General features: G+C 36.3%; 1 protein-coding gene across 3 annotated transcripts; it reads left to right on the top strand.

Moving 5' to 3' along the window:
• On the top strand, positions 1–26,165 carry LOC129282670 (arginine/serine-rich coiled-coil protein 2-like). 3 transcript variants are annotated; one of them, XR_010296572.1, is made up of 10 exons: positions 1–233; positions 7,771–8,454; positions 8,701–8,783; positions 12,567–12,862; positions 13,421–13,710; positions 17,390–17,508; positions 18,531–18,650; positions 20,446–20,566; positions 21,150–24,787; positions 25,117–26,165. XR_010296572.1 is itself a non-coding variant. In XM_064113703.1 (9 exons), exons 2-9 carry the CDS (start codon positions 7,815–7,817, stop codon positions 21,329–21,331), a joined length of 1,851 nt encoding a protein of 616 aa, XP_063969773.1. In that variant the 5' UTR covers positions 1–233; positions 7,771–7,814; the 3' UTR covers positions 21,332–26,165. The 3 variants fall into 3 exon arrangements, 2 of the variants coding, with proteins under 2 accessions (XP_063969773.1, XP_063969767.1); XM_064113703.1 differs by having other exon boundaries at positions 21,150–26,165; XM_064113697.1 differs by having other exon boundaries at positions 97–233; positions 12,549–12,862; positions 21,150–25,808.
• Positions 26,166–26,521: the final 356 nt, after the last annotated feature.

The following is a 26,521-nucleotide window of genomic DNA, read 5'->3' as shown; positions in this document are numbered from 1 at the left end:
ACACAACAACTGGGTATAACATTGGCGAAGGCTGGATCCGCCCCTGATTACTTTTTCGTGGGCCGCGGCCAGTACGGTACGTCTCGCAAAACACGAGATTTCGGTATACGCAACGCGCGTTGGCGCTACCGTATTTTGAGATAAAAGGAACCGAGGAATTCGTTTTCTCCGTAATTTGCGCTGAAAGTAAGCGATTTGGGTTTGAATTTTATCCTCGAAGTAATACTGAAAAGGTAAGAAAAAAGCAGCCTGTCGTTTGATTTATTGTTTTGGACTTGAAGATGTACAGTTATTTATAATTAGGCCTAAGTTAGATCTATTCAATACAACTACAAATACAAAAAAGCGAGGTCGAGATCGAGACCACTCTAGGCGCGACACCCCAATACTTACCGGTACCCGTGCTAATAAACTGGGACTCCACTCACGCGCGTTTGGGCCTCCCTAGCTTAGAACTAAGCACTAATATCACCTTAAAAACTAAATCTACAAGGTATGTATAATCAACGTTCTCGCTACCACGCGTCACGGTTGGCGGGCGCCGACAACCCTGAAAATTTTCAGGGCAAATCCGCCAACCGTGAACTTCCCCGACAACCGTGGCCGACAACTGTAAAACAGGCCTAGATCCACACAAAAAACTGAATAATATATTTAAAATAAAAACAATCTGCTTTTCAGATCCTAAAATAAACTTGTCGATTATTTCTTCCACGATTTCTTCCCGGGATTTCTTTGCTTCGCTACTATGCTGTATACGATACGACCTCGACTCGAGGCCCAATTTAACTCTCTCTCTCTTATGTGGGAAGTGCGAAGATGTTTACCTCGCATTTGCGTATCGCATTGCTCTCATTATTTACGTCTTTAAAATGGTAGTAAAATACGCTCAAAAATATTAAAGTGAGAAGAGAGGGGTACCGTGGGTTACTGGGTTGGGCAATGTAATTTAGATGTTACGAATTTCAGTTGATATTGTCATTTATTTTGTCAAAAGTAAAGTGTGTCAAAAAATAATATAAAAATTCGATCGAAATTTAGTTTCATCTCGTCCCAGGCCCCAGCCTTATTATAGCTACATCTACATAAATTCATTGAATGCATTTCTGATGACACTGCCGTAGAACGAATTGAGAAAATTATTAAAAGATCACGTTAATAATGACAAAGCCACAGCCACATGAATGGATTGATATAATGTCCAACTCATTTACTCACAGCAAAATGATTATTCACATTTATATTCCAATTTAACTCCATAATTTCCAAAGTCTTGATCTCTACATCGATCTTTTGAAAGTGTTGATTAATTTCGCGACGGTGTGTCTACAAAGTTCTGTGTCACTGCACTAGCGCTCGCCATGGCCACATACATAATACAAATCGCACATGGCATCAAAATCTATCCGAGTCTTCCAAAATTAGATGGGATCCAAAACCGATTTGAATGTTTTTTTTTCTTCAGATATTCATTGAATCTGTTATAATTTTCATAAGTAATAATCTTTATTAATTTTATTCACGCTTTTTATCATATTACGACTCATTTTTTAATGTGAGTTATACGTACAGTGTATTTTCATTTGTATTGTTCTTTATTACTCTTTGCCTGCCAATTAGTCATTACAGTGAATGCTTCATGAATTTGTTGTACAATTGCTTAACAACTCCCGGTAACAACTACGATTTAAAATAAAATATTATTTGAAATTAATTTGTGTAAAGGAGAAAGAGAATAATGGGAGGTGGTCGTGGGCAATGTAAATGAAAATGATGGGATGTTTGTGACTTTGTGGGGGAGGGGATTGGCGAAAAGAAGTCAATGTTCGGAGCGAATTAAATTAATATTCTTTTATGGATGTGTCTACTCAACCCTTGGACTTGGTCGGGAGGGGTACGTGATTCAATAGATTTCAATAAAAGTACACATTCAACAAAGTGGAATTGACAATTCATTCACAGATATTCATTTCAGGGCCGCGGAAACGGGGGGGGGGGGGGGGGGGCTGGGTGGGCTTCAGCTCCCCCACTTTTTTTTCCAAAACCATGTACAAAAACAGGACCACCGGGGGCCCGTTTCATCATCATTTTTGTCCGACAAGTTGTCAGACTGACAACTTTTCTTGATGTTGATTGACTAAGAAGCATTGTTACTATGGTAACTGTCGGATGAAATGGGACTTGTCGGATAAAACGTCCGACAGGTCCTTACATGAAACGCTCCCCTGATTGCGTTTTCTTTTTGCATGGTGGTCAGCCCCCCCCCCCCACTTTCAAGACCTTTCCGCGGCCCCTGCATTTCAAGTACGAATGATTGAAGTTGATATTCGTAATAGGTCCATGATATGTGTGAACGTTTTAGAGGATATGTATTTCGTTTGCCCACGCCCACATGAGTCGCTAGTATAATTTGAATATCGCTGGATGAATTTTTCAATTTCACTTATGTCGTTATATATGTTTTATATCGGAATTGTGTTTTATATATAGAGTTATCTTTACAACGTCGTTAGCCTAATTACTGCGAGTGGATTATATTTATGAAATGAGTAGGAATGTGAACGAGACGCCCCAAAGCCGATGCGATGGCACGTGATCTAATTAGTATTCACTTTCTGGGTTGAGCCAATCATTGTGCTTGAAAACGGGTTTCCCCGAATTCCCGCCCTTGGAATGACTGTGTACCATGTGCGTGACCTGTTAACCTGTTGTATGAATGCGAATCAGCTGGTTTCGTGACCTCAAATATTCTTCATGTTGTCTACGCTGGATGGGGGCTATAAAAAGATCTTTCTGACTCTTTTTTTTTTCAATTTTAATAATCTGTTCGTGAATTTCTGTAACTTGAAAACTGATGCAATTTATTGAATCACGTACCTCGATCTTCCCACTCATGGTGCAAGAAAATATTTAAAAATTTTTGAATCGCCAAAATATACATGTAAAGAAAGATTATTCAGCCGTCATCATCAGTAGTAGTATAGACATGTCTATAAATATGCATTCGCTTCGAATATTGACTTCTTCACCAATCCCACACACACGTACGATCTCAACATCCCCTTGTCATTGTCCACGCCACGACCCCTCCCCTTTCGCGCTCCCCCTTCGACCATCCTAGCTACAACCCTCCCCCCCCCTCTTCCTCTCTTTCACACACGCTGTATTTGTAGGCCTAAATAGTGCATTATTTAAAAATACAAATCTGCTTTCCTGTCAATTAAGCTTTACTTTTAAAACATTTTAAATCGCAATTAATTATAATAAGAACAAAATCGTAATATTAAAGTATGATGAATGACTAAAAATATTTCTCCCGCTCGTGATGGACACATTCATTATTTTATAGGCGAGTATAGAACAATACAAATGAACATAGCAATAATTGACAGTGATAAACGAATCTTGATTGGATATTATTAGTATAAACATCATCAGCAGAAGTCTTAATTATGAGAGTCATAGTTTCAGTGAGTATCTGAAAACAAAACAAACATGCAAATTATATCGTCTCATGAATACCGATGCCCATTATTTGGAAGCCTCGGAAGTTTTCTTCCGAGGCTTCCAAACAAAGTCGGAACAATCTTTGGATTGAGTAAGGGCGTGGCGCGGCGCGCATGCGGTCCGTAGATGTAGTCGGTCATTGACACGCATTCACAAAATGAATCGCACTTTCTAAGGACGTAGCGATCTAGACATTGGAAAGTATGGAGTACATTATCGATGTCATTGATGTGCATAAATCTATAAACTGTAAGTATAAAATGAGATTGAATTTAAATCTTTTCTTTTGACCTTTTTCATCAGTACTTGCCTTTCTGCTTCAATCGATCGCAATTCGCGCAACCGTTACGGCTGTGTGGCCGGAGAAGCATTAAATAGACATAAAATGTGGTGCATTTAGCAGCAATCTAAGCTCGTCGATATTGATATTTTCGATAGCTACCGCGCTCCGCGAGGGAGGGGGGACACCCCCCTCCCGCGACCCTCCCCCCGTGCGTGCTTCGCACGCACCAAGGCCGCTGCGCGGCTTGCGTATCATCGCTTCGCGCCGCCAAGCGTCAGAATGAACCTGGCGAGAACGTTGTGTATAATCTATTTACAACTTTAATAATGTTTAATCGGTACTCACCGGTTCTTTTGTTGCATTTTCAGACCATTTCTCACAATTCTTCGTAAATATTTGCGGCAAATTTTGTCGCCATAGACAGCTTAGCATCCATCTTTATTGATAAATGGAGCGCCCTTTACGATAGTTGTTAATGCCGCAGAGAAATCGTTAGGCATTTTGGCCTGTGTTCAAGGCGTTCTTTCTGTTTTATTCTTTATATTGAAGATTGTGCATTTGTTGAATAGCGCCGTCTATGTCAGGTATGAGATCGAGTGTATAAATACACTCTTCCAAAATAATTATGATTCCGACCTGGCGCTGTTTAACTTCAATCTCTTTCACCTAAATTAGCGATGAATGCTAGCATTATAAAATATATATTATTAACGTCTGACGAAAAGAATAACCAACCGATCAGCTGACGAGAACGCGAATCACGTGATCTTCATATCAGCTTCGATCGCGAGTCAGAAGAGAAGAGCAGCTGCCCAGAAAATCAGGAAAAAGCCGTGAAAATGTAAGTTCCCCTTCATTTCTTTCATTTTTTGTTGTTGCTAACGATGCATTTACACTATAAAATTATAATTTAAATAAGAGAAAGGAATATAGCTTGTACTTGTGATATAATATATAAATATCCTGTTCTCAGAGATTTCTAACCAAAAATACTACTGATGTCGCCTATGAGGTCCATACATGTAATGTTGGACCTCATTGGTACTAGGAGTGATCGAGACGCTAAACCTCGTCGACACGATTACGGTAGGGACCGTACCACGGTAGGCTTAACGTACCCGGCACGTACGGGGCGCGGCCCGGCTGGCGGTACCTAGCCAGTCTTTAGCTAACCCAGTGGAGGAAACAGTCCCGGAATAAATTCCCAAGGAATCCGGCAAGGAATTAATAAAATGATCAATAAAAAACTCTGCAGTAGATTTGATTACTTTATGCTAATTTTAGTAATATATTCAATCGATTGTCAAGAATACATGTTTCATAAATAATTATCTCATTCTCAAGACTCAAATCAGGATTTTTATTCAGATATCAACCGAGCTGCGTTTTCTTTTCTCTCCACACGACCATAGATAGGCCTACATAATTATTAGATGTAATTCAGGATCATGGCCAGACATTCTAAGTTTTATTAGTGGCCTGGCCCCAAGATATTATAATAACTGCAAAAACAGTGCAAAGACATGAATTAGGGCCTATATAGAAAAAATGTGGGAAAGAGTTCCATATGCACCCCCCACCAAAAATAACATTAACAAAAGATTGTTGAGACTTCCGGTTCGTTCACTTCAGATTTTTCTATCATTTTTTTACTGTTGCTTACCTTAGTTGGGACTCGAACTCACCTCGTTTGATCTGCAGTCAAGACCTTTCCCGCTATGCCTATGCCTATGCTAGCGAGAAGCGCTGATACCGGAAAGGGTACGGTATTTTTACGATTATCAGCCGATAGCTCGACTAGTCTTGACTCGCAGACCCTTTACTGACTAAATAAACCGATGTCTATGGACAATTACACGCGCAGATCTCGCTTGAAATTTGTCGGAATAAAGCCATATTTTGGTATGTATTTCCACTTCCCCATCATATACGTTCGATATTAGGCCTAGGGCTAGATATATTATTCTGAACCTTCTCCATGTTTTTATTTTCAATTTTAGTGGGGGGTGGGTGCATATGGAACTCTTACCAAAATGTGAGAATAGATAAAAGTATAATGAGAGAAAAATGACAAGTAAAAAAAATGAAATGAGGAAGGTACGTGATCTGTGAGCTTGGTGAGAGAAGTAGTGACTGAATGCGATGAAATTAATTGAAGATGCAAATTTTTTAAATAATATTTGTTTTATTAAAACAATGGAATATATATTGTTTATATGAATTAAATATCAATCAGCTGCTTAATTTTCAGACAAAATAAAATTACAGAGAGGTTATAGACTGAGGGAGACCATGCAGAATACTATAGGGCCTATACGGCATCATAAAATGATTTGAAATATAGGGATTTATTTAATCTTTATTCTGCATGTCATAGGCCTATTTATGTTTATTAATATGTATACACACAGGCTTTAATATTTTAATATACTTTATATTTAAATGGTCTCTCCGCTCGATCCTCGAGTCTCAACCCCCCCCCCCCTCTAACATTATTTATAGATCTTAACCCAAAAGCCCATTTGCAAATGACTATATATTTCCCCCAAAATAACAAAAACTAGCTAAATTTACTAGTCATGGAGATAAAATATATTATTGTCTAAATTATGATTCTCATCAATATTCTTTAATGGAAAAGTAGCCTTGCCCTGAGGCTCTCCTATTGCCGACGTGCTCATTTCTAAAGTCGATGGGCACATGCCCGCAATCACCATGCTCACTTTTCCCACAAAATCTTCCCAAATTTAGCCCCAGAAAACTTGGAAAATATGGTGAGCATTGACTTCATACTTTCGCTGTGCAATCATGATACAAAGATTGTTCTATAAATCCACATTGTAGCATCTAAAATAATTTCAATTCAAAGAAATCAGACTTTAAAAAAAAAAGCTTGGTTTTTGAGTGACACTACACAAAACATATGGTGTTATATGGCTTCCCGAAAGCTGATTCCGCGTTTGCTCCCTTTTCATTCCCGTGATCCTTTGCGGTGACATACACCCTCACGCGACGAATGCTATTTGCGATAAGGTCTATGTGTGTGGATGACAACAAAAATCTGGCCTTATCAAAACAGAAGTAGGGCCTAGACGGTGAAAAGGGGTAATTTTGCATGAGCCATGAGGAATCGAATCTGCCTTTTTGTCGCCAAGCATGCTGCATGAATGAAGGCAAACAAGGGCAAGGCCATGGCTAACCCAGGGTCGGAGCTTTCTGGGTTAGGCCATGGCCTGGGCCTAGCCTTGACTGAGGACTCCGTGATCATATTTTTTAATGATTTTGATATTGTCATTTGATCACGAATCCTTGAACCCTCTCCCATATTATAATAGAAACTTGTAAACAAAGATGGATTTCCCTAGGAAATCCATTTTGAAGATGGAAATGACGTAAATTTGTGTGATTTTACTTATTTACATGTATACTATAATAATTATACACCTTCATACGCCTAATGCGTAAGAAGGTGCATAAAATGTGTTAATAGAAAGGTCAAAGGTGAAAAAATAGAGATTTCTTACCAGATCGATCTCGTGTAGATCCCTCGATCCATTTGTACACAACGCAAATACAATAGGCTTGTCCCTTGAACCGCTTATGTATAACGTACGTGTACCTTCGATTAACGATGTTACAAAATTTATAGATAAATATTATTATTTAACAAATAATGAAATTTGAAACTTGATTAAAAATAATTATTATAATGATAATTATTTATAATCACGTATCTCTTTGGTGACTTTTTTACACTTGACTTTTGAGTGAAGAATATTTATCCTTGCTGTTGACGTCAGTGCTGTGTTATAAAAATAGCCTTATAATTTTGTTTAAAAATTATTAAAGACACCTAGGCAATTTATGTGATTTTCCAATAGCACCTAGCCAATTTTTGAGAGTTGAGAAGGGCACACCACTATTATGAAAGTGTACACTTTAATAATTGTATTTTCATTTTATCTTTCATACCTTATCAGATTATTAGTGAAGCTGTGAGTGGATACAGATACCAACTGCCAAAATGGCTTCCCCTCCAACAAATGTTGACCATACAAATCACAGTGAAGGAGAGAATATAGAAAATAGACTATTTTCTGAATCAGATGATCATCTCAGTAAAGTACATGTAGATCCTTCGAATGGAAACCATGCTTCTCCAGGTTCTGACACGAGAAGGGCCTCAAAGTCCCGATCAAGGAGTAGGTCTCCTGGTTCCCCTCCTTCACCTAAGACTAGAGACGGTAATAGTGTAGAAAAAAGGAAGCAGATCAACAGATCACGCTCCAAAAGCCGCTCAAGGTCACCCTCAATCTCACCACAACGAAAGAAACGATCTAGGTCCCGCTCTCCAAAGCGGAGGAAGCGTTCACGCTCCCGTTCACCAAAGCGCAGGAGAAGATCTCGCTCTAAGAGTCCCAAGCGGAGATCACTGTCGAGGTCACCAACGAGAAGCAAGAAGCGAAGATCACGGTCTAGGACGCCACGGAGGAAGCGCAGGTCTCGCTCACCGAGGAGGAAGTCACGGTCACCAGGAAGGCGGCATTCAAGATCGCCCTCTCCTGGGAAGAGGCGGAAGAGGTCTCGTACTCCGAAGAAGAAAAGGCGGTCACGTTCAAGATCTCCTTCCAAAGAAAGGAGAAGAGCTAGGAGTAGGAGCAAAGGTAATCCTACTACAGCATAAAGTGATGTAGAGATATGTTGGAATTTAAAAGAATGAATAAATTGGTTTATTTTGATGTTATCATTATGGCTCCTGACTTCACCTTATAGGAATTTTAGATTTTTTTGACGAACTGAAAACTAAAAATATTGTGAAAACGATTGTGTGAATTTCATGTCTTTCAGGAAACTTATGGCATGCACAATGATTGCACTTCATTGTGATGTTATTTCCCTATTCTTTTCAGATCGTTACAGGACGAAACGGAAATCGAGTCACCGCAGTAGAAGTAGAAGTCATTCCACCAGCAAGAGCAGAAGCCCTTCACAGGTAGGAGAAAGATGAAACAAAGTTTCAGTAGGTTATATTGTACTGTTGAAAAGTTCACCCTGTTTATCTAGTGGCTTATATTTGTGTACCATTTGTATTGTATTGAAATTTAGATCAAAATTATGAATTAGTATAGGGATGTATCACTGTTGAAGAAGAACAGCATGTTGATATATTTTTGAGAATGAAAGGTCCATTTGTCCATGGGGAATTGAAAGGAATGCTTTGGCTATAAGTATTTTCATTTTCAGATTTCTCATAAATAATCCATTTATGTATGTACAATCCACATTTTACATGAATCAAATCGTGAAGGGACTTTTGTGCATGTAAGGAGGGGGTTGGGGTAGAAAAATACAAAACAATAAGGAAATGTTCAGTAGTATCCAACATGATAAAAATATAGAACATAATGATGTAGATAACAAATACATCAACATCAAAAGATCCTTGAAGAAATCTTTGACAAAATCCCCTCCAAAATCTTAAAAGAAAAGTGGTAGTAATGTCCTTTGCCGTACCCAAAACCAATTGTGCATTCAGCCCGATGATAAACTTCAAGAACGAGTGTTGCTGATGAACCAGCAGCGGCCTTGACTCCTAGGAAGAGAGCATTGCAGCACCACCTACCACTCTTCCTCCTACAACTACTACAAAGGTGCCAGTGCCAGAACCACACGTACATGTAGGTTCTGACATGGAACATGTCGGTGAAACCAAGGTGAATATCTGGGGCAAATATCGATGGGGTATTTGACTGTCTGTTTCTTGATGCTTTTGTTGGTAAGGTCATAATTGTTGACATTTAGTGTATGTTGATACTTGATACTTCCTCTTTGTCACTGTTATTTTGATTTTGATATCACATTTATCTGGTACATTGTAGGTTGTTGGTTGTGTATTATAGAGAAGGTATGCCGCATGTGTTTAGGTCCATGTCTTTATTAGTTTCATCTAAATTCAGCATTTTATTTTTTTAATATTTTTGGCAATTGGTACATATATTCTTTTATGCTGTCATTAAAGATTGCAGTCCTGACAACTGATAGTGGCATTCTATTCTTTATATTACTACTACATTGTAGCTATGGTTTCTCTAGACTTATTTGAAAAGTACATGATACAATATGCCTAAATGCCATGTTCTTTAAAAAAAATGTCAGAAAGACCCTTATGAAGATTAATCATGGACCTTTGCATGAAATATCTTCTCTTCTATAAACCATCAGTCGTACTACCTAATATGCTATTCCGGTACTCATTGTAGGTATATGTTCTATTACAGATTTTGCGCATGGTAAATGTAATTGCTTACTGTACATATTTTAAAGGAGATTCTTTTTTTTATATCCCTTCCCAATTCACTCCACATTTTTTATCAGATGTATCAGATTTTTACATTTATATGTAGGACTGTACAGGACTTAGTTGAGGGCTTTTCTTTAATGACCAAAACTGTTATTCAAATTTAGTAAGCAAAATTATTCACTTGAAATGTTATCTATTTTGTCTTTCAATAGGGGTACTGTCGATGAAGCCATATTTATCTTTTTATTGCCCATCAAAAGTACTGTAAAAGCTGAAGTAAAACTTTCCTCTCTATGAACAAACTGTATTTCACTACATGTAGCTTCAGTTAAAATTTAGCTCTAAGATAATAGATTTCATTATTTTGTGTCAGTACATGTATGTAGCTAATTACATATTACACATATACCCATTGATATAAACATTATTTTGTTTTAAGTTTGAAGGCTTCGTCAAGAAAATTTAAATGATAATGAAACAAGTAGTGTACATGTACATGTACATATCAAATTTCTATGCAATGTGACAAGTTCTTTTTCTTTTATTTATAATATATGTCAATGCAACCTATGTACTGTGTTCGATAAAGAGTCTCTGGGATCCATAAAGGGCAATTTACATTGAAAACGGCCTTCTTCACTTTGCAAAAGTTTCCTTGTTGGGTGCTTCTTTGTTTTACAAAGTCTTTAATATTTAATTTGAAATATTTTCTGTAGCATTGCAGTGCACATTCCACAAAAGGTGCTTGATAGAAAGTACAATTTTAAATTACACCTATTACATAGTTCACTTTCATCCTTTATTTCTTTTTCGCAATTGTTGGATCATAGAATAGACCTAACTGGGGGGAAAAGTACAAAAGAACTGTTACAGTAAAATCTTTGTGGTCTTGAGGTGTGAAGCAAGAAAAAAAAAGAGTATATTCAGTAGTTATACAGGGACTGAATGCGATCGAGCCCTCTAGAATTTCAAAAGTATTCCTGTTAATGATCATGATTAGGTTCAAGGTAAAATATAATGTTGAAAAATGAACAGAAGGAAGTGTGTGGGGGCAACCTCATACGGATTTTTTTTTCTCGACTCAACTATTGTTGTCATAGGTGATCATTTTCTCTTGTGATAGATTTTTATTAAAAAAAAAATCCTGTGCACAGTGTCTATCTCTCCTTCATATTAGTGATAAGATTAATTCAACTTTATCATCTTAGGACGTTAACTACTAATACGTAATAAATTCTCCTGCATTCTCCTACGACAAGTAGTCATGTTGTTAAATTACCTATGATGTCATTCACTAATCCATACATTTATGGCTCTAGTGTTCAGGGGCTTTGAACTGAGAATGTTGAACACACATTGAAGCTCCTGCAATAGGGCCATTTTTTATACATGTTGTACATGTATACCCTTTCAGAGAAAAAAGTATCAAAAATATATTTTGAACTATCTATTGAAATATACATGTAGCCTATACGGGCCAGGATGCATACAATGTATATCTTAGCAAATACATGTTTGTAGTATGACCATGAATAAACATGTACATGTATGTAGTATGAATGTTGTAAAGACGAGAAGGGAATTGCTTTATTGCAGTGCGTACAGTACATAATGTTGTGTCCTGGATAATGATGGAGGCTCCCTGTGAGGTAGTTTTAGGTCTCCAGATGGCATAGCTTGTGCATAGTGGCTTTAGGGAGACCTTGTCCAGAATTGTACAATATATTTTGAGCCCTTGTGGATGTACATGTATATATGTAGTGCCATGGTATGCTGTTTCCATGCTGAGGATTCCTGGATTAAAGAGACAAGTATGTTGTGGTATTTACATCCATGAACATGTACATAAAACAATTAGGTGGTCATATTATTGGATTATATGTTTACTGGAAATTTACTTTTTGTGGTGCAAATAGCAATACATGAACATTTTTTTTCAATTTTATTTGTATTTTATTCTTTCATTTGTTTATTTATTATTACATTTATTATTATTGTTATTGTTATTATTATTACTATTATGATTTTGTTTGAAGTTGAAAAATATTCAAATTTCAAATCAAACAAGGGATTATTTACTTCGAAAGTTCTATCGTGAATGAAAAAAGTTTTCCAGCATAAGAAAGCTATCAGGGTCTCATTAAAAAAAGCTTTATTGGGATTTGTCATTGAAACTGATTCTTACAATTGATTGCATTGACCAGTAATTGCAATTGATTGTAGAATTCAGCTGCATGATAAGTCACTATAAAGCTTTGTGTCACAGAACCCAGGAAGCATTTGCGATTGCATTTTCTGTTCAAAAGCAGTTTAGCTTGATCTGGTTGTGTGTTTTGTGAGTGTCAATGAATATAATTTGTATATGAAAAGCCTCTTCATTAATCACTACATGTAATCCAAAAAGACCAGTTCTGTGATAATGCTAACACTTTTTGTTGGCTTATCCCTTGAAAATAGCCCCCTCTATCCCCACAGGCCAGGTCACACCACTCTCGCAGCCCGAGCTCTTCATCCGGAGACGAAAGTGGAGCGGAACAAAAGGCATCCTTGCCTGCGAAGGCCAGCAAACAGCGCTCATCCACCCACAAGAAGAAGAAGAAAAGGACGAGGTCAGGATCAAGGTCCCTATCAAGATCGCGATCAAGGTCAAGGTCTAGGGAGAGACGCAAGAGGCGGAGCAGGTCGAGGGAAAGGAGGAGGAGATCCCCACCAAGATCACGAAGGTCACAATCCCATTCAAGGTCGAAGAGAAGGTCACCACCTCGCCGCAGGTGAGAAAATGTGTTGTTTTACAAGTTCATAGGTGAGGGCCTGAATTATGATTTGCTGCTGTAACATTTATAAAAACTGAACTTAAGATGAAGAAGTCATGTAAACACGATTTTCTGTTCAAAAATACATTTTGATTTATCAACTGTTCATATACTTATAACTTATTTTCCCTGATGCTTAAAGAGAAATTCTAAACACAGTGACTTTGCTGTAGGAAACTCTTCTGATTTTTGTGTCAAATCTCATCACTTTTGAAATAAGTTATTGAGTATTCATTGTAGGCATTGTAAGAAAATCAATTGTGACTCGGACTCATTCCTGTGGTATCTTTAAACGATAATACTGATCTAAATATGTTTGGGTGTGGTAATATTACAATTGTAAGCTGACGTAGGTGTTCATATGTTTAAAGGACATTGACCTTAATCAAGATAGAACTCTATACAGGATGGCTTTTAAAATGTAGTCGACTTTGAATATGTGATGATATTGGTATTGCGTTACACCAGGGTAGAAAGTTCTTGATAATGATGATTTATTTCTGTCCGAAACCACAGGTCCAGGACTCCACCAAGACCTCGTCGTCGCAGTCGTTCACGTTCCCGCTCTCCATTCAAGGGAAAGTCATACAGGCGTCGATCAAGGAGCCGATCTCCAATAAAGCGTCATAAGAGATATTCATCATCTGACAGCGACAGTGCGATGAACGCCCAAGAACAGCTGGCCAGGAGGCTGGAACGTGCCAAACAACTCCAAGAGGAGAGAGAAAAGAGAGAAATGGAGCAGCTGAAGAAAGGATTGAAGGAAGAAGAGAAGGCAGAAGAAAAGAAACCAACTGCACAAAAAGGTATGTTTGATGATGTCAATAGGGAGAGATGCCAACTTCTCTGTTTGGTTTGGGATGTGGGTTGGAGCATGGACCTACTACAAATGGACATTCAACAAGAACATTTTATGGCCACCACCTGTTTCCAGCTGTCAAAATTGCTGTCACACAGTTAACTTTCTCTTTGCGATTTTTTTATGACGAGTGCCGGGGCGATTGTTTACTCAATCCCTTCTCGGCCCATGATTGTCACCGCTCGATCTCTGGCCCTCTTTTGACCAGATACGGTCATGTAATTTTGATAGCTGCGATCAGGTCTCACGCGCGTAAAACATTCCCCATAGACTTGTGTGTTAAAATGGCACTTAAAAAAAATTCGTAAAAAATAAATGTGAAATTAGGAGGTCGAATGTTTACTACCTTTGGATAGGATATATATCTGACATTCTATATCTGACCAGAGAAGGGTATCGTAGCCAGCTCATTTTAAAAATAAATCGCCATTTATGAAGATAACTATGATGGGATCAAATTCATCAACTGAAACAGTAAAATAGCCCCAATTCTTCCGCCAGTCAAAAAATAGTTCCAAATCATTGATATATCTTCCCAATTTGGGCAAAGGAAGTTCAGTAGTTACCATTTCTAGAATCAGTGTTAGATTTTGAATCATATTCATACACTTTTGTCAATCAGCAATATCAAATTGAAAAAATTTGAATGGGTTGGGTCGAACGAATATCTTTAGCCCTCCTGATGTAATTAGGCTCATGGCACCTATATTATATGACCTATGAATTTTATTTTTTTTAATGGCTACTTTGCTATTCTTTTATATCTGTACACTCACACTAGCACAAAGAAATGCATTGAAAATGCCTATTTTCTATGCAATGACCCATTTTAATGTGTTACTCATACATGTTATATTCACTATATGGATGTCTACATATCCTACCTTCATATAGCCCAATGAGTGAATGCAATGACAATATATATAGGCCCCTATTCTCCTTGTAATATAAAGGTGTATGTAAATTTTGTGTAGATATCAGGATACCAGAACTACCCCAAACATAATTACCAGATATACATGAGATTGAATGAGGAAACAATAAAAGAATGAGAACATATTACTTTAGTACATTTGCACTTGACCTATTATATCAAAATCTTCCTAGGGCTATTGCCTATCAGATGTAAGAAGGAAGAGATACATAAATAGATAGAGAGAGAGAGAAAGAAAGAAAGATAATTTTATAGATGGCATGGCTTTAATATAAGGAGGGGGGGGGGCTAGACTAAGATTGGAGCACACAGCCACCCCCCTCCCTCCTTAGTTGAGCACTATTAGATACCTTACCTTACTCTGTGCCTTTTTCTAAATACCTTCTTGAATGTACCACTCTAGTTCTCTTCAGTAAAGTTCACAAAGTTCTATTTCCTCTCTACCCCATTTCAAAGAACAATTTTAACATGAGCAATTTGTAAACTAAGGTCTTTCTAACATCAAGTAGGTGATAATACACTAGCACAAACCAATGATGAATCAAAACATAAAGAGGCCTAGACTCTCATTGACCAGTCTATATGCATTCCTAGGCGTACATACACATACCTACTAACTTTACCTGATATATAGCCTTGCTAAGCCATTAAATCAATTTTTTGCACCACTTGATGACTAAACATATTGATATCAGTTAAAAATTGTTTGCTACTGAGGAGTTTGGGCAGGTATTCCATCCACTATAGGGAACTCGCCTGTATTACCTATAGGTCTCACGCGCGTAAAACATTCCCCATAGACTTGTGTGTTAAAATGGCACTTAAAAAAAAATCATAAAAAATAAATGTGAAATTAGGAGGTCGAATGTTTACTACCTTTGGATAGGATATATATCTGACATTCTATATCTGACCAGAGAAGGGTATTGTAGCCAGCTCATTTTAAAAATAAATCGCCATTTATGAAGATAACTATGATGGGATCAAATTCATCAACTGAAACAGTAAAATAGCCCCAATTCTTCCGCCAGTCAAAAAATAGTTCCAAATCATTGATATATCTTCCCAATTTGGGCAAAGGAAGTTCAGTAGTTACCATTTCTAGAATCAGTGTTAGATTTTGAATCATATTCATACACTTTTGTCAATCAGAAATATCAAATTGAAAAAATTCGAATGGGTTGGGTTGAACGAATATCTTTAGCCCTCCTGATGTAATTAGGCTCATGGCACCATCAGGAAAGTCCCTGCATTACCTATAATGCAATGCACAATTTATTTCCAGTTTTCAATACATTATTTCATGCTGTCAATATTGTGCAATTGTCGTCTGATCATCAGAAAAAAATCCTATTAAAATTTGCCAATCTGGAATTTTACGCCCAAATGAAAATCAACTTCTGACCGAAGGTAAGCGCGACTCTCGATATCAATATTGTCAGAAAAAGATGCATTTTTAATGCCTTTCCGCACATTTCTCCGTCAAATTTTTACTGCATTTTTGCTGTAGATATACTGATCTGCACGGTGATGTCAATGTATTTTGTGAGCGGTTGTTAGCGATGTACGTTAAAAATATGTTTATGCAGCCTGTTTTCTAGTTTCTGCAATCATTTTCATAGTGCTAACGTTCGCTGCTGTGTGTTGCTTTTGATAAAGTGAACAAACAACATCGCAATGTGTAGGAGCAGCGCACAATTGATTTCCACTGTCCATCAGTGACAGCGTGTTTAACGACCGGCTTGATGGGTGTTAGCTGCCAGCGCTGTGGTTATAAAAGGATTAGCGGTGACGGTTTTAGGCCCAAAGGAGGGGATTTGTTGAATGTCCAGTTGTAATAGGTCCATGGTTGGAGTCAGAATTAGAAAGTAGCAAAATTCAGTTTGGTGAGTTACTAAATGGCTTACCGGGGGAGAACAAACAGATAAGAACTCATTGTTTATTGACTGCCAGCTTTTCTATTTAAGCCTTCTTCATTTATTGGAAATAGCACCATTACCCTTTATAGCATATTCATAACCAATTTGATATAATTTTTTTTGTAACTTCTCATTGTTCGTCCCTTTGATACAGTTTAGAGAAAAATGATCAGATTTTAAAGATGTATGAAGATGGCTTGTTCTTGTAATCAATGACAGATCATTTGACCAATCAACCTGAAACTTGACTCACATATGCACATGAGAGTGACAAAAATCTGAACAGAGTTTGGATTAATGAGATCACTTGTCAAAGGTTACACGGGAGCAGAGATGATTTGAGTAGTTCTCTAGGTCATAAGGTCAGAAGTCAAATGTTACAGAGATCATCATGTGCATGAAAATAACTTGTTCTGGCGATTACCGAAGCACTGTTTGATTGCTCAAATAAAATATGTATGAGTGATCTGATCTGAATTTTGGGTCGGTCGCAAGGTCAAAGGTTATAGAAGCCATGGCTCATTGTCACAATAATAGCTGAATTAGAATTAAACTCGATTCATAAATGCATATGAAATTGACACTTGGACTATATTATGAAGTTTTAAAAATGTTAGAAGTTAAAGATCTGGCTATGGCCGAGGCATGAATACCTGCTACAGTACATAATAGGTCACAGATATGTTATTTGTTTTAATTCTAAAGAATCAGAGTGATTATAAGCCGAATTGTAGTAACTAGACATTTTTTTTTCCATTTGCTTTGTGATCTAGAAGCTGCAGCGATTGCCGCAGCCCTCAATGCTGCAGTCAACCCTGTGGCCCTGGCTGCTGCCTCCACAGTGAACCCACAAATAGCTCTACAAGCAGCTGCTGCAGCTGTACAAGCTCAGGTAAGACAACCAATTTCTTTTGGACAAAAAATTGTCAATGATTATACAATCATCATGTGAGTTGGCATCCTCATTCACACCATCAACATCAATATCAACATTGAAAAATAGATAATCACTGTAGATAACATGAATACATACATGAATACAAATTTACAAAACACGTTCAAACTACATGTAGGAGCAACCAGATTTCGTGATCCGCAAATATCACTGTAACTCTGCAGTAGAGTAACCAAAAGTGTAAACAGAACAAAATGGACACACCCATGCAACAGGGATAATAACAATTCTGGCTGATGAATTCAAGCAAGAAAATTGAGAAATCCTGCTCTGGTACTGTAATTTTTATAGCTCTACTTGGTTGATTCATTGTTTAGAAATATAGTATCATAGGTAAGTTTTGATAAATAGATCTAGTTAAGGAAATAAAGGCCTGAAAAGTGGTATTCATAGTCTCGGGTGGCAGTGCATATCTTATGTACAGTATTTCTTTATTTTGGCGGTTCGTTGGTCTACGCCAAAAACAACTGGGCGGACACCGGTCATAAAAGAAAAACCTGGGATGACTCGGGTCTAAAAGCTACGGAAATCTGATATCAAATCTGATAAGGTAATAGTAAACTTGGTAAAGTCATTGTGAACTTGAAATTATAAGTATTTATGAACGGGACCCTGTTGTTGGTATTATAGGTTATCAGTAACATGCCTCAAATTTGATTAAGGCAAGTCCAATTTTCTATTGCGCACATTTATAGACCAAAAGAACAAATGAGAAAGTGAGAAAGGGTACAAAGAAACTTGAAGTCCATTTGAAACTAGCATCCAAAGCCATGGTCTTTTGAGTTGCATTGATTTGCACCCTGTTACCACATTTCTTCATCACGATCATCATCATTCTTGTCGTTGTCATTGTTTTCATCACCGTTACCATCATCATCTTCTTCATTTTCAGCATTTATATTCATATATTTTTTAAATGTGTGTGTTTAATTTTTTTTTCATTTGTGTTTTGCTTCTAGGTTCTTGCTCAAACAGGGATAGCCGTGCCCAACTTCTACAACCCAATGGCTGTCAATCCAGTTCACTATGCAGAGCAGGAGAAGAAGAGAAAACAACTCTGGTCAAAGAAACCGGAAGAGGTATGAAAAGTAATCATTAATGTGTCTCTTTGCACTTTGGAAACAATTTTTTGTAGCGTTACTTTTCCAAAGATGAGTGCTACCAGGAACTTTTTTAACACCTGGATCCCATAACACGAACGTTAGTGATTGATCATGCACTCGATTTTCATGATTGATTGTACATTGTAGTCAATACAATTATTTGTATAGATATCCTTCTATGATGACTGCTAAGCTTTGTGTTACAGAAGTACCAAATGCAACGCCAAAAGTCAAATGCAAACAGAAGCATGTATTTAAAGCCCGGCTCACACTATGCGATTCGTTGCAATCCAAATTTCAAAGAAATTGTGATAATATTTGATATGGACATTCCAACTAATAAAATCTAATGTATCAGAGTTCGGAATAGTAGTATAGGACTACCGAAATCAAAATTCAGTCCAGTTCGAGCCTTCCTGAATGAATAAAAACAAATTCAAATCCAAATCGTAATGACGTCATCATCGGCTGCGACTTGAAGCTGATTTGGACTTTACTCCTACTACAGGGCTTGCCGCAAAGTAAAAATATGATTTTAGTATTCCTTATATTTTGCCAAACTTTGAATAAAATAATTTCACTTCTTGGAACTTTCATATTTAATGCAAAATGCCATTTCTTGAAAAATAGTGTCGCAACAAATCGCATAGTGTGAGCCGGGCTTTAGACTTGCTTTGAATTCTGACAGTGCGTTCAAACATAACTCTTCTGCAACAGGCCTTAGGGGATGTTTGAGGAAGATGTTGATAAAGTTATGCATTTCTATATGAAAAACTGAGATGAGGTGTAGTGACAAAATATGATCCCAATATATATTGTATTAAATTAATGATCTATCTCTATGCGATTTGATTAAGCGCTGTCCTGAAAATGTGTTATTATGATCAAAATCTTGATTAACTGCGATATATTTCATATTTCAACATGGACTAATTAATTTAGACTCACAGTTAAATTGTCATATATTGCAATCATCTGTAAGGTTGTTCTTAACGATACAAACAGCTTTATAAAATACCCCTAGATCATTAACATCATCAATTGCATCATGATGATGATCATCATCATCACAATCATCATCGTCATCATGTCGTTACTAACATCATTATAATTACAAAGATACTACCATCATCTTGTCTTGATCAGCACCATTATCAGTATAATCATCACCATCATCACCATAATCCTCACCACTCCTATCAACATCAAAGTCAACAAACTCGCAATGAGTGAGAGATAGGCGGAAATCGGTGTAAGGGGGAAAGAGACTTGAAAATTTCAAAAATAGATTAGTGTTTCATAAAGCTGTTTGTAAGTAATGATCGACTTAAATATCAATTGACTGGTGGCCTTTTTTAGTAGCTAAATCAACAATAAAGATTTGGTGTATACACTGTACCCCTAGAAAGGGTCACCATCTTTCATAAAGTCAGTCATCACTAGTTACAAGCAAATTTGAGAAACATCCACCGGGGCGCCTTAAAACAAAGGTTAGCGATTAATCGCTAAATGAAATGATCAATTAAGATCATCGTTGCATGCGCATTTGGCCAAGTAGACTTACTATGAACCAATCAGAATTGTCCTTTGAAATTAGCGATCAATCACTAACCTTTTGTTATGGGACCCAGGTCTTTCAGTGAAGTGTACTAGAGAATGTTTCCCTGTGATACCCTATCCACAACTGAGGCTATCAATCCTTCCATTTATCCTATTTGGATATGAGAACTTGGTTGCCTGTGTAAATCAGATCTCATTTGTTTCTTTACAGAAAACAGAGGCCGCACCTTCGAGCAACAACTGGGAGAAGACATCCTTTGGTGATACAGCTACCCGAGAAAAGTTCAGACGTCTCATGGGCATCAAGGGTACTGCAGCAGAATCAAGTACAGGTAAGATTGACAGTATCAAGAACTTATTGAAATATTCTTGCTTTAATATTTCATCAGAACACCTTAAGCACTTTGTAGATGATATGTTTTTACCCCAGTCATTGGATTCTGGCTTCCTGCATGCAGTGTAAGCACAATTCACTACCAGGAATAAGCAATCAAGACACTCTAATTGCCAAGCCAACTGCAATGGCGATTGCATCTTACCATATACTCCTATATCACTTTGTTGGAGAGTGGGTAAGTGGAGATGGATTGATATCTTGTCAAAGAATCCTAGTGTTGAATTGCAATATGAACTGACAAGGGAAGCATCAGAATTACAACATCTTGGTGGTTTTTGCTAAAATTTGTGTACAAACGTCACTTGTATTACCAATATGAGCATGTATGGACAAGAACAAGAAATGTTAGAAATCTTGCTTCAAAGAACATCGGCAGATTTTATAGGTTCCAGTAACTCTCTAATTTTATATGACTGCAGTTGACAATTATGCTGTCATAAGTACTACAATTTGTCTTGCTACTTAACTGATCTTCTTTTTATTCAACTCTGTACAATTACTCTGATTTTTGTTTGAAGGTGATGACGAGAGCACCAGGTTGATGGATCAGTTAGATCACGACTATCAGACGGCTCGCATCAAGACACACACCCAACGCAGCTTTGGTCTTGGTTTCGGCCACACCTATTCAGTGCCCACGCAGCAAGTAGCTGCACCTTCCACCGCTACGGCACCCAAAGATCCAACCAAGAAAGAATGATCCATTCTTTATCATTTAATGCATTGTTTTTGGATCAAATCTACATTGTACTTGCCATTGAAATGTGAGTGGCCATCTTGGAATTGCGCTGTGTGTAGTATGACAAATACCCAACTTTGTTTTGCAAGTACAGTACAAAGTGAATAGATTCAAACCAATTGAAAGTTAGGGTAAAATATTTATGTCAAAGATGGTTGTTGCTTGAATCTGTTAAAGCTACATCCTCTAAAAAACCATCCTGGAAGATTGATCTGAAATTTAGTGAAAATGATTTTAGGATTGATCTATTAAAGATATTGAATTCATTATTCAAAATAAAGTTTTGAAAAAAGAGTGGTTGTTTTGACAGTTGAGTTAAAATCAACTCTTGCTGATCATTAAAACCTTTTTACTGTGATAAAAAGCTATTATATTTTTCAGAGGGTGGCAGAAGTGAACTAGATTTTTAAAGAAAATAAAATGGACTGAGAGTTAGTGCTGAATCTTTCCAATGTATGTGTGCCAATGATGGAGATAAAGCAACCTTGTGAATATTGTAAATCTCTTTTCTGATTTGTAAAATCATGAATTTTGAGCAGCTTGTTTCAAGAACAATTTTTGAAAAATATGCATTTATATGTAATATTAGTGATTTAAATTCGCTGTTTATGTTATGTTTTTTTCACCTGAAAAACAGTTTAAAAGTTCATAAATATATATATACACAGAAAGGTTTCATTTTCTTTTATGAGTGTTTGAATGTTGAAACATTTTTCTGTATCTTTCATCTACTGAATATATAAATCTGTGTTATCAAAGATGTGTATAACATACAACTTGTAATCATCAAATTAAGTAGATCTCTTATCAAACATGTATAACATATTTCGGTAATCATCTGTAGTGATAAATGTCTGTAATTAAACATGTATAGCATGCCATCCGTTATCATCTATAGCCAATCACAGTGATCAAGAGTGCATGGCTTACATGTAACAGATGAGGTGATTCATATAGACTCAAATGGGTTAAGAATTTCATCCCAGTTGATGTTTTTAATGCATCACTGCATTAGTCAAGGTCATGCTTGGGTAAATGCTATGGCCCGTATTTTGAAGTCGGGTTTAAGTTAAACTCAGGTTTAAAGTTGTGGTTTAAGTATGGGAAGCCAAAAGTATCAAATTTGTTATTAAGTTGTATGTTTCTTATGTTTACAGTGCTCTTTCTTGATTCATCGATGGTGAAGCCAATAATCTTTTTATACTTCCTAGACAATTATGAATGATTTGAGAGCCAAATGAGCTGAAATATGATATCTCTACTGTTAGTGATTTATGTAACAATTGGCTCGCCATACTTAAACCACAACTTTAAACCTGAGTTTAAGTTAAACCCGACTTCAGAATACGGGCCTATATATCTATATCATGTTCACATTGGTACTTAGGCATGACTTACATGTCATTCTTTTTTTAATCATTCTTCTGAAGTGAGAAATCTTTTTGAGAAGACATGTATAGATATGTCCAGAAGTGAGTCATATGTTTTAATGTAAAGCAGCATTGAATAATTTTCATTTTATTTTGAGCACCAGTACCTGCAGAAAAGTTGTGAGCATTAGGTTAGCTTGAACTATCATCTTACTTTCATTTTTTGGTGTATAGACATATGGCCATTTTGTATAATGTTAGTCCAATTTTAGGATATAAGTCTGATGAAGTGTTGACTACTTAATTGTGTACATTCATTCATTATGTTATATTCACTTGTATTTTCCTGCAACTTTTTTTTTATTGAAAACGCGCTCATATATTTGCTTCATGTATCATTAATGTATTTGGTCTGTTGATTCAGAAGTCAATGTACATGTAGCATAGGTCATTAGATGGAGATAAATGTTCTATAATGAAAGGCAAGGAGTGCTTTGTTAGGTAGTTTGAAACATTACAAATGGCTTGTATATGGAGTGCCAAATGGGTTGCCAAAAAAATTTCTCGACCAATCCATGTACCAAATGTGACTCAACATCAACATCAACTATGTCAATTTTAATTTGATTAGCTTAACTTGAATGATGCAGAATTATTAACATTGTTGTAATGCAATTCAGAGTACATATTTACCACTATTCATATTTCTTTAAACTGATACATTTGAAAGTTATCACTCCCATTTTGCATTTCACATTGAAGTTGTTTGATCATCAGATTCATGATGTATTCAAGAAATTTTTGCAAAAGAAGCAAACTTAAAGAAAGTTGAAGCGACTTGATTGTTTTATGATTAAACCATTTTTATTTTGTACAAAAGTAGTGTTATGTACAAGTATGTTATTTGTTAACTTGACTGGTATTCTGAAATTCATATTTCCTTTTATTTCATATTCATCATTGTATTTTTTGTGAAATAGTTTTTTTTAATTTATCGGTGATAGGTTGAAGTGTGCAACATTGTGCCAAATGGACCAGCCTGCAAGTTATTAGATCATAATAGCAAACCAATGGTGTGCTAAATTTTGATCACCATTACAGTTGAAATAAGATAAAATATGAAATTCCAGAATAGCAGCCCTGTTGTTTTTATAAGATAGCTTTCTGAAATGATGGAGAGAGTATATTCAATCGATCTTATCTCATCTCCAATATTTTGATATCTGGTCTATGTCCATCATGAATATTTGTTGTGTGAAATTGTATATTTGTCATTTGTAAATGAGTAATCGATGATCTGTGGTTGCAGTTTTTTTTCTTTCTTTTTCCTACTTTGCTACATTGTACATAATGAAAATTAGCATAGTTTTGACTTTCATCAATTCTTTTAATGAACAAATATGAATTTTTATTTTTGGATTGTTTCTTTTTTATGATTTGGTATGGTTCTTTCATCCTTTTTTTCCCATTAGGATGCATGTACATATGCCCAAGCTTGACACAAATATATTTTTTATCATTGATTCAGTAATTTTATATCTCGTCATGCAAAAAAATTGAGTAAAAGACATCACAACAAATAAAAAAGGGATTAGCTCTGATAAATAAAAAGGGAAGGGGTGGACAATCAAATAACACCCTCCTTTGCGGTCCATATCCTCCTGTACTGACTTGATACAAAACATTCTAGAAAATAAAGCCTAAATTTTGATATACTAGTTATATTGGCTACTTCAACATTAAGAAAAGGCTTGTTTGGTAGCGTAATATCTTTGTTCCTTATTTCCTATATTATTTATGAATATGTAAAGAGATGCAGATAAATTGTTTTCATTTGAGGGGGTATATTTTATAGGACTATATGATAAAAGATATTACATAAAAAATGCATTATTTGTCTTCTGACATGTATCCTTTGTTTTGAACTTCTGAAATTCAAATTGCAAGTCCTAGCTTAATTTAAACTTCTGATTGAATGAAAATCAAGTATTGATCAAACATAAGTTTTTAGCAACATCGTCATTGACCAAATGAATGTATCTTTATCATTAACTCAAGTGATGTTCGTGTAGGCTCCACTCGCACATGCGATGTTTTTAAATCAGCAGTGAATTATTTTTATGTGTGAGGAACTCGATATTGGCTCTAAATCACCAATTTTGAGGATAACCAGAGGATGGATATGGAGTGAAATTAGGATGAAAAGTAAGAAATTAAGCTTCTTATTCTTTGTAAGCTAGTTTTGGCGTATGATTTTTACAATAAATATGCATTTTTTCCCACCTCTGCCACTCGGAGTATCAGAGCGAGTTTTGGACCTTGATGTTTGGATAGGTGTAGCATAGTGTAGCGGTGGTGAAGTGGAGTGGAGCCTACACGAACATCACTCGAGGTACTTCATCATATTCTCTCATTGTTATTGTATTCATTATGGTATCATAGTTCATGGAGGACCATTGTTTTACTCCATTTTAGCCAAAGCTCTTGTTCATGGATTGTAAATAGTTGATATGATAATGAAAATGTTAGGCTGCTGACAAAATGAGTCCTTGGAGCTTACATGGATCGTAATGTTGATCACATCCCCCCTCCCCCAAAAAACAACAACAACCCACCCACAAACGGCAAATTTGTTCTACTATATAAATTTTTCCTGTTAATCACTACTCAAACTCGCTTTCTGTACTTTGCTACTCATACAGATTTGAGATGAGTGGAAAATCCATATTTCTTTTAAAAATTTGAATGTGGTAATGGACTGCAATTCCCTTGCCCAACTTTTGTGTTTTCGAATTTCAAAGAATACCTACTATTTTAAGAGCTTGGGAATTCTTTCCCTTTGTCATTTCAATGTACATTACCATTGATTTGTATATATTACAAACATATCCCATGGAGACTGAGCTTGTTTTTGGTTGCAATTCAATATTTTATCCTTAGGAAGTACACCTTACCTTCATCGATGGTGTATGTAATCTCAAAGCCAGATAATCACTTTGGAAATGTACTTTTATGGCAAACATGTATGAAATTGGATTTAAAACAAAACACGAAGTTTGAATTACAAACATGTATCGTGGTTGTGTTTTTTATTTTTTTAATGGTTCTTTCCCTTGACTATCATACTTTCAGTATTCTCTGAAGAACACACAATGCAACGTTGCGTGAGGCATGAAATTTGATTTTGATATGGCGAGTGGGTTTTTAAAGAAATTATAATGGTTTGTGGACCCATTTTCATTAAGCTGTTTATGAAGTTATGCATGACTTTATGACTTGACTTGAATATTTCTTGTTTGTCGCTAATCATTTCAGCAGGTAAATGTACATAAAACTTCTTAATGTTGAGATGTTTTTCATGATGAATACATAATTCGTTGCCCATCGAGATTTACTTGAAATAAAGTTTTATTAGTTAAATGCGACAGCATTAAACTTGGGCTCTTTTTATCTCAGTTTACTAGTGAAGCCATTCATAGTCTATGAATTGCTATTTGAAATAGGGTCTACCTCTTTTGATTAAATCCATTATAGCCAGAAATGAATACCAAGTACAAATGACAGAAATTTCTAATAAATTATATTATAATCTGGGTTTTCAAAGCCGCTTTCTATCAGTTGGCATGGAGATGAAGTTCTTCTGAGTCAGATCTTACCGGGTATCTATCCTCTTGAATTTTCAGATTAGTCTAAACTATGCACCAGTGATCTATGATAGAAATGGACAACAGGAAAACAAGATAGTTTGATGTGGATGGTAATGTAGAAAGAAAGAGAGAGG

Source organism: Lytechinus pictus, chromosome 2 (assembly GCF_037042905.1).
Source record: "Lytechinus pictus isolate F3 Inbred chromosome 2, Lp3.0, whole genome shotgun sequence".
NCBI classification, from domain to species: domain Eukaryota; kingdom Metazoa; phylum Echinodermata; class Echinoidea; order Temnopleuroida; family Toxopneustidae; genus Lytechinus; species Lytechinus pictus.
The sequence above is the reverse complement of the archived record's forward strand: the minus strand, read 5'-3'. Positions and strand labels throughout refer to the sequence as shown.

Excerpts from the sequence above, each read along its gene's own strand:
- LOC129282670 (XM_064113697.1), top strand. The coding sequence starts at position 7,815 with ATGGCTTCCCCTCCAACAAATGTTGACCATACAAATCACAGTGAAGGA. Across the intron at positions 17,509-18,530 it reads CTGCAGCTGTACAAGCTCAG|GTTCTTGCTCAAACAGGGAT; the intron begins GTAAGACAACCA and ends TTTTGCTTCTAG. Across the intron at positions 20,567-21,149 it reads TGCAGCAGAATCAAGTACAG|GTGATGACGAGAGCACCAGG; the intron begins GTAAGATTGACA and ends TTTTGTTTGAAG.